General features: G+C 39.7%; 1 protein-coding gene across 3 annotated transcripts in view; it reads right to left on the bottom strand.

Moving 5' to 3' along the window:
* The window catches only part of LOC119653695 (voltage-dependent calcium channel type A subunit alpha-1), a 399,598-nt gene that overhangs the window by 207,013 nt on the left and 174,386 nt on the right, over nt 1-18,199 (bottom strand). For all 3 annotated transcript variants that reach the window (XM_038058565.1, XM_038058567.1, XM_038058568.1), the window contains 4 exons: nt 17,902-18,125; nt 9,564-9,667; nt 2,249-2,364; nt 1,874-1,933 (listed from right to left, as the gene is read on the bottom strand). In XM_038058565.1, coding sequence (XP_037914493.1) covers nt 1,874-1,933; nt 2,249-2,364; nt 9,564-9,667; nt 17,902-18,125 — 504 coding nt within the window. The remainder of the gene's footprint in view (nt 1-1,873; nt 1,934-2,248; nt 2,365-9,563; nt 9,668-17,901; nt 18,126-18,199) is intronic.

Here is an 18,199-nt window from a genome sequence, read left to right on the forward strand (position 1 = left end):
GCCAGTACAGCAAAATCAGCTGCTTTCTGTCGACCTATTTTCGAGATATTTTTGGATTATTGTAATTATTAAATTTGGGTGGGAGCATGCGAACACACTTCCATTTATCATGCTCGAGGCGTGCTCATATTCGAAACTTTTGCGACCAATTTCGCTTCCCACTCTCTAGAAAGATCTAAGGTTCCTAAAAATGGAGAAGAGGGGTAGTGGGAAGTACAAAGACTACAGGGCCTATCAGGGACAGTTCCGTGAAAAGATCGTCAAACCCGATACTGTAAATGCGTTGATGGCTAAAATAATTTCACATATGTTTGAAGGAGCCATCTTTATCTGCTGATTATGGTCGCTCAATTTCATTCGAGAAGTAGAACTTTCTCACATGTTTTTTTTTGTTTGGGAATGAGTTGTTCTGAGCCCGCCATTCACTTAATGGCGGGCCGCACTTGTTCGAGAAGCAATTTACTCCTTCTATTAAGTGCACGGACTGCTCTTTTCTTGGCCGAGCCCCCAGTACTTTAAAAAAATTATGTATTTTGTAGTGAAGGGCTTTTCCACTGGGAAAGCTGCTCGCATCTTAAATGATAGATATACCGAAAGATGGCAAATAAAAAAAAGTGGCGCGCAGTAGTAAAATCCTTATGGTTTGTGGCAGCTCTGCTTCTTTGGTTATTGCAATGGTGACTTATGTTAGAGCTTTCAACTCCTACGTCGCTGCGTTTGCATATATGTATGTATCTGCAGTCAACCAAGTCATATGGAGCGTGGCCATCAAGTTAACTAGCACTTGAACAGGAGCAGACCTAGATATGCTAGTCAAGGAAGCAAATATCCAGTGATGATCTCCTTCAAGTTCAATGGCCTTCTTGTAGCGCACACTCAGAAAAAAAGTTCTAAATTTACCATTCTTCAAAATATAGTAAATCTAATTTTCCGTACGCGTCTGATCTGCTGAAACCTAACTAACCTTCTGCCACGCATAGTAAGCAAACAATGTCCCACTAATATTCGAACCAGAGGAAATCCGTAAACCTCTCACCGTTATGGTTTCCCGCATCGTGATGCTCCATTAAACCTCTACCTAGGTGCTATTAGAGCCCATAATGTGGCCTTTATTATGATTCTTCTGGATTGCATTCACCTATTTCGAAGTTCTTTTTGGTGCGCCTTTAACTGATGATGCATTCATTTTGGAAAGAAAGTTCACAGTAAATAGCCGATTCGGCCATAAGTTTTAGGTTTAGGATATGGAAGCTTGGTGTTTTTTGAGGTTTTGGGGACATTTAAACATTGTAAGCAATATCGTCCTTGTCAAAAGCATTTTCAGTGAATCATTTTTCACCGAAAATAGTGAAAGTTCGTCGCGGTCAGATTAATTTTTTGGCGTCACCTTGCATCTGATTAAACGATCTTTTATTCTCTGGAATGCCGGATGTTTCATGTAAGTCTTACATTTAAATGTGTGGGGCATAATTTCTTCAAGCTGTAATTTAAAATTCCTGAATAGATTTGGAAGATACCGGTAGGTAAACAACTTTGAGGACTTCATGGCTTAAATAAGCCAACGTTTTAACAAATTTTTCGCCTTCCATTTGGTTGGGGTTTAGGGGTTCGAGGAAGAGTGAACAGATAAAAGAAAATCTATAGAAATATTTGAAATTGGTATTAGCAAGGCTAGAGTTTTTGAATGTCCTTATTTTACATTGCTGCGTTTTCTTGCCTTTTGAATGTGTAGAAATAATTGCAATGGAAAATAAATCTTACAAGCCCATTTGAAACACTAATGGGTAAAAGCTCTACTTTTTCCACTCTGTTATTAATTTTGTGATTATTGTAAATTTATAATAGATTAGTTTATAATTCGAGCAATACCCACCTTCCATTATGTGCATTTTTTCTTCTTCCGTTGTTCTCTCTTCGGCTAATATAACTTCCTCTGGAATGGTATTCATTTATTACATGTAAAAATCCAAAAAATACGTTTCCAGCAAACAGAGCGTAGTAGACACAAAAAGGATGAATTGCAACTCATACTTGGGAAAAATGGGAGAATTTTATGATCAAAGGACAAATAGGAAGAATTCAACACCACAACAACAATCAATAATCGTAAAGCAATCAAAAGGATACCAAAAGTCGGTTAGTGATGGGAGAATATCAACACAGGATGGAGGAAGAACATAGCACATCGAAATCAGGAGAAAATATGCAAATACTGTGACGAATATCCAAAATAAAACCAATACTCTACCGGCTTTACATATCCATTCAACATAGCCGTTTAGTTCTCTTTCTAGCTGTTGTTGTCTTCTAAGCTTTAGAAATTCTTGTCTATTTTCTACTTTTTCTCGTTCTTTTGCGAATTCACTACAAAAGATAAAAGAAGAAATAGAGGGGACGTAACGACATTCAAGCTCTTAATTATTTCATTCGAAATGCATTCAAATGTTTGTTTTTAAATTTAGTAAATAGAAAGTGTTGAATTTTTGATTTTGTTATATGTTTGATCTAAGGCTGAGCAACTATAAAGTAGTTCGCTATTTTCAATTACGAAAAAATCACAATATTTTTTTTAGGAATATTTAAATTTAGAAAAAAAAATGTTGATAAGGCTAAGTCTAAGTTTTGGATACATACAGTGTAACTTTGCTCAAAGGGTAGAAGTAAAATATTCTATATACGACGTGTTTCACTAACTCTCGTGGTGTCTCCCCAAGGGAGTACTTCCGTAAAGGTACGCATACTATTTCCGCGGAATGTATTTTATATAACGCTGTACACATTTTCTGGAGTATATTTCTTGCGGTTGTGTAGAGTTGCCAAGTCTCCCATCAAGCGCGTCCCTTCGTGCGGATGCGTATGGGCATGCACATGCACGCATCAGGAGATGTGCGTGCATGGGCATGCCTATGCACAGGCCGATAGGTGGGAAGTAAACGCCCACCCGTGGACAAAAATTGGCTATGAGAAGGACACCCAGAAATCAGGGAGTAATCATTATATTCAACAAGAAGCTCTGTCCTACGCCGACATTTTTCGCAAAGTCAAAGCCGATTCGGAACTGACAGACCTGGGTGGCAGTGTGAGCCGTGTCTGGCGTACGCAAAAGGCGGATATCTTTCTGGAACTGAACAAATTTAGCGAGAAGATAGGAATAGCTTTCGCGGCCAGGTGGAGAAGGGGCTAGGTAAGCAAGATGACATGAAAGCTCGGAAGCAACAAATAGTGATCGAGTGCAAAGACCTAGACGAGGCCACATCACCAGAGAATATCTGTGCTGCGCTATGAGAACAATTCAACCTTAACGACCTAGAAGACAATGCCATCAAAAGGATGAAGAAGGCATATGGAGGTACACATACCGCTATTATTAGCTAGCCGGTGGAATCAGAAATTGAAGTGATAATCGCGGGCAAGATAAGAATTTCTGAAGAGATGCTAAAGATGCGTCGATTTCGGTTACTTTGCAACGGCGTGTACTAGCGAGTACGATAGGTCGAGAAGGTGCAGGAAGTGTGGTATAGACGGCCACCTTTTCAAAGACTGCACTGGAGATCCACGATGCATGTTGTGCAAAGGGAGAACGGGAGTAGATGACCGGCACGTTGCAGGTGGTGGGTGGTGCCCGGCATATGGGAGGTAGGAGGTAGGAATCATAAGGCCAAATGAGGTTGATACAAATTAACCTCAACCATTGCGAGGCAGCTCAAGACTTGCTCTCGCAAACCATTCGAGAGTTGAAAGTAGATGTGGCGGTAATATATGAACCGTAGCGAAATTACGTTAGTGGTACGTGGGTGAAAGACTCATCGAGAAACGCGGCATGTAGTCGGCAAACCATTCAAGAAACAATGGCATTTCGAGAGCCGGCTCTGTACGGGCGAAGGCGTCCATATCTACAGCTGGTATGCTCACCCAAGTGCAACATTAGCGGAAAAAGAAGAGATGTGACGAGAAGGCTTGGTGTCGGACGCTAGAGACCACGGCCCCAAAACCATTGCCGGCGATTTCAACGGGGGGTTTTAGACTGGGGAAGTCGAGTGACGAACGCAAGGGGCCAAATTTTGTTTGAAACTTTCGCGGAGCGGATAACACAGCGAACCGGAGAGGGGTAGTTCGGCATACCGACCACTCGCGCTGAGGGTGTTGAGTGCATATAGAACGGTATCAGGTGAGCCTGTGCGTGTCATCGCGGGAATTCCCTTGGATCTTCTGGGGAATGAGGCACACTGTCTCTACCGGAGAATGAGGGTGAATCCGGCTGAAATGACTGCGGCCTTCCTAAAAGCCACTAGGAAGGAGCTGCACAGGAGATGGCAGCAACGGTAGGATAATTCCGAAAAGGTCGCTGGATCCATACATTGATCCCGCGTATTGAGAGATGGGTCGAGCGCAAGCATGGAGAATTAAATTACCACCTAACGCAGTTCCTTACGGGACAGGATGGATACAGGAAGTACTTGCATCGCTTCAGATTGGGTGATTCTGCACACCATCCCGAATGCGTCGCTACACCCGAGGACCCGAAGCAGGTTAAACGATGCCCTCAACGCAGTTATCGGACCCTATAATTTCGTGCAGGAGATGCTGAGATCCGCAGCCAACTGGAGTGCGATAAGCGGAACAGTAACTCCGATACAGTAGAATCTGAAGGAATCGGAGGGAGCTCGGAAAGCGCGCTGGACGCGTGACTTAGTTGCGCTGGTGTAAACCAGAGCTCTCCTCGCGAAGTAATACTTCACGATGGTACCGTGAGGATATGGGCGAAAATGTGGGGGTGGTTTCAGTGGGTGAGAATTCCACACACTACTTAAGATTTTCTTCTCTAGCCATTAAAAAAAAAGTATATTAGTATATATTACTTCCTTTTCTCAAAAATATTCCTTACAAAAAATGATGGAATGCAGATACAGTTATTACATGCAACATGACCTATTGGTTTAGTTCCAATTCTACCCCAAAGCAATAAGTGGAAGCTGACAGACGGCTGCTGTCCAAAAAAGCAGTCAAATAGATTAAGCCTTCCAATAAGGCTCGGAGAGTATACCGACATAACAAGAACACAGCAAGGTTCATTACAGGGTCATCTACTATGGAATGTAATGAATAACAGAGCTCTCGGTTTTCCTCTAAGTTGCATTCGCACACTCGACGGAGACAGAAAGAGTGATTAAGTCCCGCCTGTAAAGGAATAACTTCACGATGGAGAAGATGAAGATCATAATCGCAAAAAATGGGAGAAGGTCAACATGTGGTTATCTCGAATCCAACTATAAAATATATAGGATGATGACTAATGCGAAATTGAGCTTAATGGGTTCTGTCAAAAAGTAGTCGACGCTGCGAGGTTTTTAAAGAAGAATTTTGCCAAATATGGATGCAGTCAGGCAGAACATGTATTCTTCCGTTGTCTGACATTCGAGATCGAGAAAAGTACCTTGAATAAAAGTGGACTGGAGAGACTAATTTAATTTATTTTTTTTTTCATAATTACAAAAAGTATTAACTTTTGGGGGAGGCAAGAGCAAGGAAATCTGAAAGAGCATTAACCTTGAGGTCCCAAAGACAACTCAGTTCCAGGAAAAAAAATTATATGGCAGGCCTTTTAATAGCGACCCAGAGTAGAAAGTGTTTTTTCAATAGGCGCAAATACCTCACGGGTCTGCTCTAATGGTGGACGTGCCACAGTTTACAATGTATTGGCAAAGATGGATGGCTCAGACGCTTCTCTCTCCTAAATGTCGCCAACTTAGAAGCTGGTATTATTTGTACCATGAAAATCTAATTGGGGAATCTCCCACGATGGCAAAGCCTAATTGGATAGAATTTGGTGCATTGATGCATCTCGAAAGAGTTTTCTCATGTGTTCGTTTTTGTAGAGGGACGGCATTCGAAAACAAAATACGTTCATCGACAAAATGTTGAACAAATTCGAATACGAACTTATTGGCCTAGTATTCGTATTAAAACAGAACATTCGCTAAAATCTTGCCTTTACTATTCTCCCAGTTTAAATGTATATAAACAAGTTTGAATTGTGCAGCATAGTGGATCATGCTGGTTGTACCTCGTGCTCTTGTTGCGTTTAAGAAAAAGAAGGTTTTTGTGTTTAGAGTCATCACGTTCAGTAAAGGACCTGCTAGGCTTATTTATATCTTCCTCCAGAAACGTCAAACAGTCTTAGCCCTACAATCGACATCTGGATTCTACACTTGTAAAGTCAGTCCCAGAGCCATATAATTTAGGCCAAATAATTGTCATTAAACAACTGGGAAAGCTTGCAAGTGCTTCAGACTGTTTCCAATTTTGAACGAATTTCATGCGATAGCTAATTCGCTATTGCAAGGACAAAACCGTATCTCTCAAAGAAAGGCCAAAAGGCCAAAGTCAACTGTGAAGATCCAATGTTTGGAAGCGACCTATATATTAGACATTTTGCGAAGATGTGGCCATGCTTTCATATTAATCAAAAACCATAAATAGGATTGTCAAAGATCGTCTATTCTGGTTCTAAACTTCATTTTTGGATTTGCGGATGGAGATGCCTTTAGTATATCAAAGCATTATGCCAGGCTAGGTTCCACCTGCATTTATTTATATTTAAAACAATATTTTAAGCTATTGACAGACATAAAGAGAATTTTTATGCTTTTATAAAAGTGGGCATGCTTTGTATTCCGTTCTGCTTTATCGACTAGAGTTTCCATTCCTTTACTTATAGCATATCATAAAATTATATCTGCTTTTGTGTTCTGTCTTCTCTGGAGTAAGGGTAAAGAAAAAAGATATGATTTGGAGGTACGTACACTCGTGAAAGAAGCTTTTCTGAAGCTCAATTGTCAAATTTTTCAACACTTACGGTGCCCTTCGAAGTTTTCATCCAGCGAGTACCGTTTATTCCCTCCCTCGACGATTACCTACCTTGTCGTGGTGGCGGAGCTCAGTAAGGTGGATCCTCCGCGAAACCAGAGGTGACACTTGAAGTTAAGCGGTAATCCTCAAGCTAAGGTGTGAATACTGTGCCGAGGGTTAAAGGGTCACAGGGGTTAAGATGTGGCTGTGAACGGTGAAGTCCGGGTAAAGAGCGACCTCTTGTTTCAATTTGCCGTTTCTCGGCAAAAAGGAGCTCTGCAGAGATCGACTTATTTTCCTCGGTAAAACAAAGGCCATGGCAGACAACTATGAAGTAACTAAAAACCTAAAAAATGAAGAAGTCGTAGAACAACTTCGAGCTCAGAATAGCCTATAACCCTGACACCTACACCTGGATGCTACTAGATAGTAAAGCAAGCGCAAGAGCGGATAAGCCGGGAGCTTGCTTCACTATCAGCGTTCCTAAACCGGATATTAAAAAGGCTCGGGAACACACGGGCTACCGGCTCTACTGCAGGCTTTGGGCAGTCACATTACAAGTGTCGGCTCCTGGAACCATTGAAGGGAACATGTAGTCCGCGGTATCTTCATCTGAACGGTGGATGAGGTGCCGTATCTCTCAGATAAATTTTCAGCACTATAAAACGGCGACTCCATTTATCAGTCGCCGGATCAATAGCTTCAAGACATGTATATACCTCATACAAGAACCATGTGATGGCGACACCACACCAATCAAATTGGCCATACAAAGACAACGGGGACATAAGGACATTCTATGGTGCTCTGCTTACTTCCATTATGACGTAGACGCAGTTCCTAGTGGAACATTAATCACAGCTAGTCAATATGCCAACAATAAAACCATAGGAATAATATCAGGATGTGATGTTAACGCCCACCATTACTGCTGAGAGGAATGAGACTACTCAAGTATCTGGTAGGAAGCAAATTGCATATCCTGAATTTAAATATTGAACCCACTTTCTTCAACGTGGTCAGGCAATGAGTCATCGATATCACGGTGGCATCCCCTGACATTGCGGCTCTTATCGGAGAGTGGAGTGTGTCAAAAGGTGGGACGCTCTCGAATCATAGGCGCATTGATTTCGTAATGCGCATGGTTCCATCTCCACTCACTTCATTTTGAAATACACGTTAGGCAGATTAGAACTGAGAATTGAGCGCCTTATCCCTAGGAGAGATATCAAATCCATTGCTGGAATTGAGAAAACAACCTAGAGGATCACAACCACCATGAGAGAAGCTTTCCGCGAGAGCTGGCCACTCATGATGCCAAAGAAGGGTAAAACACCATTGTGGAACTCGGATTTGGCGAAACAGTGGATAACGACAAGAGTGCTCCTCAACCGAGCTCTAAAGTCTGATTCAGCCTCTGACTGGTTTTGGTACAAAGATGCTCAAAAAGCTTTAAAGAAGAAGAAGAGGTCGGTCAAACGATCATTATGGAGACGCTTTTGCCCGGGGACCAACTTTCTTGAGACAACCTCAAAGCAAAAGCAGATCCTTGTCAAAGAACGTAGCCAGCAATTGCGTTATCTACGTTTGTAGAGCGGGAGGTACACAAAAAGCAATGAGTGAATTATGCTCCGGGTTCTAGACTAAATCATAGGTGCAGATGAGGCTTCATCTAGCAAAATTGATAGTGAAGTTGTACCCAATGTAGAAGTTTCACTGTATGTAGTGTTTATATACTAATATTTAGCACGATTAAAATATTTCACTTTGGATAAACTTTCTGATTTATAAAAATATTTATGAAACACTTATCTTTCTATTTACTATAACAAATTCAGAAAATTGTTCGCAATCAACTCGCTGAATATGCAATACTTAAGGCTAAGATTGTTGTGATCTTTAGTGTGCTATTATTTATTCTATAATTGCTGCTTTATGCCTTTTATGTTTAATTCTAGCTTCTTATTCTACTTAAAGTTAAATTATTTTATGGAATGTAGCAGTTTATTTACTAGCAACAAGGCTTTATTCGAGATGGGGATTATCTGGAATCTAAGAATTAGCAATCACTTTTAACTCTCATCCTTTTCAAACATTGCTAGGTGGAATGACATCTGAATCAAATTCGGGAGAAGGAAGATACTCTTTCTATCAACGCACTCCAAAACGTGGATGGTTTCCAGCATGGATTGATTTAATACTGTATCTAGCAATAGATTTAAGGGGGGTGATAGGTAAATTCTTCAAGATCAAGAATGCGGAGAAAGTGGTCATAAAAAATCCAAACAAATTTATAAAATAATTTTATAGAAACCTGCTTGGGTAATCCAATCTAAATACGCTGTCATTGCGTCCTGAAATAACTGTCGAGTACGGCATTTTTGAAATTGGACACGACGCTCGACACGATTACGTTCATTAGAGAATTCTCTGTATTATTAAATTTTATTAATATTTTCTTTGCATAAAATTAGTTTAATGGGATCATGAACGATGTAGAGGCGATCAGATGGTGGTTGAAATGATTTCATGATGTAAATCAAATGAGTGACAATTGGAGTCTTGATTCATATGAGAGTAATGAAAGAGTGACTAACTTTATTAGTGATTTTAAGGCATATTATTTAGAATCTTAGATACTTCTTATTCTATATGATTAACTGATTTAATTTAATGATAATTTTAAGGAAAATAAAAGAATATTTAACACTTACCCGCTAAGAACACCAAGAACTAGATTGAGCATAAAGAATGAGCCCAAAACTATTAGAGGCACAAAATAGATCCAGTTGTAATTTGAACCCAACGCGTCGTTGGTCTGAAAGTAATCATGATTTTGTTAATGTTTATGCTTTCACACAGTACAACAACACTTTTAGGAAGAATACACATATACATACATAGATTGAAATGTGATCGAAACATTTATAAATCTTTTAAATTGTTTGGTTAGTAATAACTAGCTTTAAGCGGTTTTATAATATATCTTAATATTATTTATGCTTTGTAATATTAAATTTGAGCCTATTCTATATAATACAGCAACGATTCGTCACAATCGTTACAACGTGATTATGTTGAGAAGTGTCTAATTCAGCTAAATTATTATTTCAGATATATTTAAATCAATCGTTACTAAATACATATATTATAAATCATTATTCTACCCCTAAGCTTTTATCTATTCTATATTATCTAACTTCATCATAAAAGCTAAGTAATAGGTATATTAGGAACTGAGCTTGATGATTAGTTACACAGTGATGGTAGAATAAAAACTATTTAATTGATCAGTTAATTAAGTATTATTGATAACTATAAGAAAGTCTACTCTCTCAGTCGAGTCCCTGAGGAATTTGCTGAATAAGATCTCTTAGAAACAATCTAGACAGGAAGAAAGGTTTTATCTCTTATATTATATGAGATTACTTAATGTGTCATAAAAAAAAAATAGGGAGATTATCTATAGTCCTGCTCGGGTTACGTATAGTCTATAGGGGAGAAGCGAATTGAATAAGGATAACTTCAGCCATCTTTTTCTTCTGTTTTAGCGTCTGTCCCGGGGGGTCAGCTCAATGACTTTAGGTATATGTACATATGTATAATCATATTCTTTTTAAGGAATCATCAAGGTGTATTCACTCGCATTTTTGGAGCATGTGGGTATAATCACACCATGTTTACGAGAAATAAGAAAGACGCTGCCATCGGCCTCAAATGAGGTCATTAATTGATAGTTTCTTACCCTTCTTTGCATATTGTACTCAAGTTTTCTCGCAAGGGACGGTAGACATCTTGAACAGCTCGCCAGAGGATACTGATGGGCACTGGGTGGCGCGGGTGAAGTTGTTGGTACGACCCGAAAGGGCTGGGTGTCCTCTAAAACTTGGAAGTGAGTCGACTCGCGTACCGAACTCAAGGTCGCTTATTGTCGCTACGAGTGTGAGTGAGCGTGATCCGCTTGAGTTTTGGTATGGAGACAGATGGTCATAAGGTCATGGTCCATGATAACACGACAAGTGAAAATATCTCGGCCATAATTGCGTTCAAACGGAGCTGGACCGCTGAGTTTGACGGTCTCTTCCGGAACTACTACTACTACTGCTGAGATATTTCCGTGCTCCCTGCTATCGCAAAGATAACATCTAAAATTATCCAATAACGCTTTAAGGAATATCTTGAAAGTTTGTTCAATACAGAGCATGTTAGGTTTCGATCTGAATCCATCTGCACTGACCATATCAAAGCCAATATTTTGGAACAGTATGCAGAGTTCAGATATGTGCTTCGTCAAAAGGGAGTGTATCTGAAATGGTTTACGTAGGAGAAGCATTCTAAAGAAACTAATAGCTTTTATCAGAACAATATTTAATGGCGCAAAGTGTCACGTGATGTGTCGAGGTAAAATTTTGGAGTAACTTGAAGTCGAAGTTATCAGAGGAAGTGGAGGACTTCAATGCACAATGACAACTTTCCTCAAACATTTCCATTTCACTGATGACATTTGTTAACACTCTCATCGAGTCATGGATTTTGACTGAATGGCTGTAAAGTTAAAAAAGGAAGTAAGAACTGTCGGACCGAAAGTTAACACTACTAAAACCAAGGTATTTAGTGTAACTGGTCATCGCACTCTTTGGAAGAACATTGAGGGCGTCAATGATTTTTTTTTCTCTTGGTCTTGTTCCTTCTGTCAACGTTGGTATCGAGCTTAACAGATTAACAGCGCTAGGTTCGGTTTCTTTGTTTTGTCCAAAATAATTGGGTTGGGGTTGTTCCGCGCCGATGTTTTCCCTGTGTTGTTATATGCACACATAAAAAGTAATCATCACTGTTACTCAAAAGCTCCAACCCTTAGATAAGAAGTTCATATGACGACACGTAATAACATCGGTAATATGCTGCTAAAACTTCAAAATGATTGGAAGGAATGAAAAGGATGATAAGTAGTGATAAAACGAGGATCGCTTACAAACATGTGGAATGCAACCGGTGTTGGTCGCGACGTGAAGATCCGCCAAAATCCGATATAACTTGCCATATTAGGTCTATTTACACCTAAATTAAAAATCTAGAATGTGCTAATTTCCATGTATCTGACTGTCGTCAAAAAGGCAAATATAGCTTTTGTTTTTGAGGTAATGAAGCCTCGCCTTTGTTATAAGGCTAACTGTTTCTCTGTTGCTCTTGGGAAAGAAATTAAGAACATTGTGACCTCAGAGGCAAGCAGTTTCTCCTAACATGATTAAGGTTCGCTCATCAAAGTAGAGGTGGCTTTTTGCCGGTTATGTTCCCGAATTGAATGTCATCAATCAATACAGAGCGAGAGTGAAAAATAATAAAATCTCTCTTGCTACTGAACCATCAATGTTCAAGGAGAATCATTTGAGCGTGGTATGAACCCGATGTGGATGATGTCAGATATCAATCCGCTCAGCTGTGAGTGAGTGCCTATGTCAACTGGTAAGATTAGCACGACTGACGAAGTCAATGGTCGGAGCCCTGCCATCGTGGTGGAATGAAAGTGAAATGAAAGTCTCAGAAAGTTGACAAAGAGAACATTTGCTACGGGTACAAATTTGGACATCATACAAGAACTGCCTGAAAAAGTACAAGTCGGCTATCAAGACTGCCCAGAGGCGGTCCTGGTTGGACTAATGTTACGACATTGAAAGCACCATCGAATCTGCGAGGTTCAATAAGATTCAGTCCAAAGCATATAGGTGCCCATCCTTTCTTAAGAAGTCGAAAAGCTCCTGGATTGAATCTTCTGGTAAAACCTTGGAGCTCCTGGTTTCGACGCATTTCTTTGCCAGGGAGGAAGTTTGTGAGTCAGAGCCTTGCTTGGACGGTGTGCAGCCGTCCCGAGCCGTGTGAGATTATCAAATCAGTAACTACCGAGGATAAGATCGGCTGGGCAATAAACAACTTCTCTTCTCAACGCTGAGGAAAAGAGAGGAAGCCTTCAGGCACTTTTTTTGCGATTGCCCAGCTCTAGCTATCATTAGGCTGCGGACACTAGGTAAACGATTCTTTGCGGACCCCAGAGAAATTTCTGGCGGGGGGTGGGAGAGTTGTTTTCCTTCGGGAATGGTATGGGCTGACTCTGAAGATCTGAGCCGGCTGTACTCTGCCTTCTTGTTTTTATAACATGAGTCATGGGTCTTGGGAGTTTGCGGCATCAAACTGGTGCACTACAGTGCTAATTGGGCTCCTCGGAGTGGCAATTGAGATGTTTTGTCAACAGATGTTCCTCTTATTTGAATCAGCAAGAGCTGGATGAACAATATCGGGATTTCTGAAGTAGTCTTGAGCGGGATAATATTCGGAAAAGAAACTAAAAGTTTTTCATGTTTAGTTTATGGTTCACTAGCTATTTCATTTGTGCACGGTGAAACAACACGTAAAAAGACCGGAGGTTAGTTTTGCTATCAAAATTCCCGGCTAAACAACAAAAAAAAAACGATTATTTTGGGCGTATAGTCTAGGATAAGGGAATTTTGGCAAATTTGCTGATACGGAATGATAGCTGGACGGCTGAAGGAATATATTGTTACGACAGGAGTTTATGAAGGTTCGCATTCCAAAAAAGGGAAGTCTTATATTGTTGGTACGTCCGAACACAGTTTCGCACATACAGCGTTATACTGACATTTACTAATCGTTGATCGCAGGTCGTAATATCTGCGACAACCATTTCTCCAGCTAGTTCCGAAGTGTGGTTCATCAACTGACTCAAAACTTGCGAACCAATTAGTATTCTGGTTGATGAATTTCTGCATATTTCAGGAACCTTCATCTACAGCATTATCACAGAGTAGCTAGGATATCGCTAATTATGTACAAAGTTGGAACCCTCCAGAAAAGTGCTCCTTGATTACCATAAAGAGTAAAGAATATGCAATGAAAAACAGTTTCTCAATCGCTAACGACAGGATAGAGGTTATTTGTTTTCCCACATTGTTACGGGCGACGAAATGTGGATATTGTACTTTAGGGTAGGATCATAACAACAGTTAATGCAGTGGTCCTTTTCTAGTCCACCTAAACCAAAAGTTCAGGCGATTCCCTCGGTAATCAGTCTCAACTGAGACTCACTCATAGTGGGTTCCATTAAATGGCATAGCTGGCAATGGAGTTATTGCCCTGCCTTCATGTGTATGCTATCACTGTCATTTCTGTTCTCTGATAAACATGTCCACGAAAATCGGGCTCCCTGCCGACCAAAGTCTTCGTTAACTATTGGTGTTTGGAGCCTTTAAGTAATAATGAAGGTAACTTTAATTGTATTGTTCCCATATTACAGCACAGAGAGAACACTGGCGTGCAAAAGCCTCAACTTGATGCTAGTGTTGAGTTGGCTGCAATTCCAAATTTGAAAATGAACCCCACCACGTCCAACACCCAACACAGCATGAAGAATGTTAGCGATTACGAACGTTATCAAATGATATTGTGATAGTAGCTATTAGTTTCCTAAAAATGTTGCTTCTGGGCAGAACATTTGAAATGTACTTCTGTTCAGGTAATCAGTCGAAAAACTCTATGAGGTGCAGCATCTATTGACTTGTAATTTAAACTTGCCATACTTTTCCAAAAAGGTCCATAGGATATTGATGTGGTCGATGCAGGAAGACCAGGGTAAAAATCAGTCTGTCCTCAGCCTGCAAAGGTTTCGAGGTGATTTTCCAGGATTATTTTGGATAATATTTTCGCGATAGCAGCAACCAAAGAAATGCTCCTCCGGTTGTCGCACTCAAGATGGGTGCCCTTTTCCGGAATCTTAACTTCGATCCCAATCTTCCACTCTCTAGGAAAGGTCTTATTGTCAGCAGCATACAAATAAGTGGAAGTAATTCGGCAGAGACTGTAGCAACTGTACTGAAACGTTCTGGAGGGAGACGTTAACCCGCGTCTTTGCTTTGTTTAAGTTATTTGATGTGATAATTTCTCTTTTACACGATGGGGAGTTTCACTGGGTATTACGAAATCTCGCTCTGTTCCCTGTGAGCGGATGCAATGGCAACCGTGGCGTCCTTTTCTAGGCCGATGTCAGCATCTCTCTTACTACGTACATTCAGAAGACAAATCGCTGATTGCGATATGGTCAATTTGATAAGATGTTCGCTACAGGTCGGCGGAAACAATTGATCCTTTGAAAGGCCTTATGCTTTTATGCCACCGATGATGAGGGGCAGTGAAACTTGTTAATTTGGTCACCAAAACTATGCCTCTCCACTACATGTGCGAGCAAGGTGCTGTCAGAGCCTACTTTGACCTTCACATCACCCATTACGATCACTAACCTCTCCTGTTCTCCGCGTAATTATAGAAAACACCCTTCTCCATTATATGGGAAATCCTCATTGGTTCACAGCACTCTACAATCATTATGCTCCTTAACCTGGAACGGAATTTTGCAGTGAAGAACTTGGTAGAGACCCAGGTTAAGAGGTTACACCTTGCGGTAGCGGTCAGGCCGAGACTGGATTCGTGTTTGCTACTGCCATCCGCAGTACAAAAGCGCAGTTCCATAAGAGGGAGGGTAGTATCCTTCAAGATCTCATCATATCACTATGGTTGGATCCAGAATGCCGATCTTACATCGCTGGAACTTTCGTTCGACTTGGAGGAAGTGAACTTTCTTGAGGCTCTCGATATCCATGTCGAGGAGCGTGCATACAATCCAGAAATGAAATGATTCGTTTTTGATAGCCAGGGGTCATAGTCGTGAAACCAGTTCCTATCCGAGGCGTTATTGATGTTTCGGTACCGGCAAAATTTCGAAATTTGTTGGTTGCTAGCCCACAAATTTCTACTTCTCTTAGCGATGAATGCTTTGAGTGCATTCTTAAACCTCCGCTCACGGAGATCATATGGCTGCAGTCTTTTGGGGCGCAAAGAATGTCATTTTGATTGATTCCATTGAACGGTAACGTGTGAAACTGTTGTCCGGTGTAATATTCTTTTGCAACACGAGCGCTCATATCTTTGCCAGAACCAAGGGGAAGAGTTGCGATTTCAGTTCGGAACTTCTAGATCAAGCTCAATACAGGCGCGACCTTGTACCCAACGAGTGCTTTCTCCTCTTGCAAGCGGTTTGATGGACAATGGTTTGAAAATGGCGAGGTCGTCATTATTGCGGTTGCCAACTGGTCTAATTCTCAGGCGACAAAATTCTATGCGGAAGATTTAAGGAAGCTGAAGTGTTTAGAACTTGATAGCGATCACGTGTAAAAGTAAAAAGAAAATTGACGAGCTTTATTTTTTTTAACAAAGGGCCATCATTTTTGGAATACGCTTCATATAATGGAATACCCCGATTTTACGTTAATGAAGAGGTAACGGTTATCGGTTTTGCAGATGACCACAGCGATGGCTGTATTCAAGAAGAAAGGTGAGACGTGGAGTTATGTGCGATGTGAATCGTTCAGTATTTATTTTCATTCATTTAAAAAAATAAAACGATTGGAAATTGCGGACATAAGAAAATTAATTGTGAAAATTAGGAGATTTAATACGTCTTCAGTAGTGCTCTATATACAATCGATGAATCTATGGTGAAGGTATGCAATATTGGTCAAGTATTTGGGAATACAGGTAGGAATTCCAAAATCTTGTTATCATACGTAAAAGGTGCGTCGAAAGTCTTAGGCTTTAACGTAATGGAAATCAGTCAGAGTATGAAAGCCTTCGCATTTTGCATGTAATAACAGATATATTATACTGTGTTTGAGAGAGTCGCGACTACATCCAGACCAGGCTTTTGACCGAGTAAAATGGAGCAACCGATCAAGACAAGCCGACCACCCTTCTTAACGGGACAAAAACTGAAGAAAAAGAAACAGACATAATTATGGAGTCAAAATCATAATTTTATACTAGTATCCTGAGGAGGAGAAAAGAAAGAGGCTGGTATATTCCTTCAATGTATCTTTCAGAAATAGGTTGAATATGGCAACACAGTAGCTAGTTTATGGCCATATCTAAATTGTATAATAGCATGATCCGTTTCTGAGTTGTTGAATACCGTTGGGGAACAGTTTGCCTACACTTTCACTAATTGTAGATAGGATTATTTCTTAAATAAAAACCCTAAAATCTCTATAAATCACGATTAATCTACTCAGCTATGACCTTAAGTTACTATTAATTGAATATAATTTTTTTCCAAACTTATGTATACAGACACATTTACAAACACATACACATATTATGTATATACATTTAATCTAGAATTCAGTAAAAGTTTGTAGAAAATTGCGGTGAAAAAGGCAATTCTGTATTAGGCAAATCACGAAGAATATAGTAGATACTTCACAACATCGACCAAAATAATTTTTTTCTTGGATTCATTGCAATACGCCCAAATATTCGATAGTCATACTTTGAATTCGAGATTTATAGCATAAACCTCCAGTTCAAAATATGTTAAGGCATCTTTAGTTTTGAAGAAAATAAAATCAACGATTAATATTTTTATAAAGTTTGGAACACCACATCTAGATAATAGCATAAAGAGTGAATAATATTTTATGACACAGAAGTAATGTGTAAAAATTTTGAATACAGCTAAAAGCTTGTTGTAGAGTATAGCAGATGGGCATATGTATCTTACCTATCGAGTTCGTAATGTCAATAACATCCCAAAAAGATACTTTCATTAATCGATCATCAATATTAATATTTCGTCCATATATGAATATTAGACGTTTTGGAATATTATGATTTTTTTCAAAGGGTTAAATTTTAGTCAAAATTTTTTCTATTTATTTGGATGGTTTTATACCAACTCAAAAATAATACCGACAATAAAATTGGAATTATTTGCTACATCCTTTCTCTTACTCTGCTATACTCTCCATGAGAAGCCAATTGTTGTTGATTTTATTCTAAGGACAAAACTAACAAGTAGATTCTGTACACAGTGAAAAGTATCTCACACACCTTCGATTAATAATAATCACATAGAATTATTATTTACTAAAAGACATTTAGAGTGCTCATCCATTCAAACAGATATTTTGCTTAAGCATTTTTGTTTTAATTTACCCAATACAGTATTGCAGTCCAGCCTTCCATTGTAATACACTGGAATACAGTCAACATGGCAAAACCAATATTGTCGAAACTAGTTATCCCGAAATTTGGTCCTCCCCATTGTTCTAAACACAGGCTCTCATTATAATTACAAATATACGCTCCAGATGACGCTGCAGCCGTTTCATTATCCGCGTAACACGGCGTTTCCATATCGCCTTCCTTAACAATTTTTTCTGCAGGAGAGAAAAGGATTAGATAGTATTGAATTGCTCTTATTTTATGGAATTAGATTTATTCCATGGAAATT

Source organism: Hermetia illucens, chromosome 4 (assembly GCF_905115235.1).
Source record: "Hermetia illucens chromosome 4, iHerIll2.2.curated.20191125, whole genome shotgun sequence".
NCBI classification, from domain to species: Eukaryota; Metazoa; Arthropoda; class Insecta; order Diptera; family Stratiomyidae; genus Hermetia; species Hermetia illucens.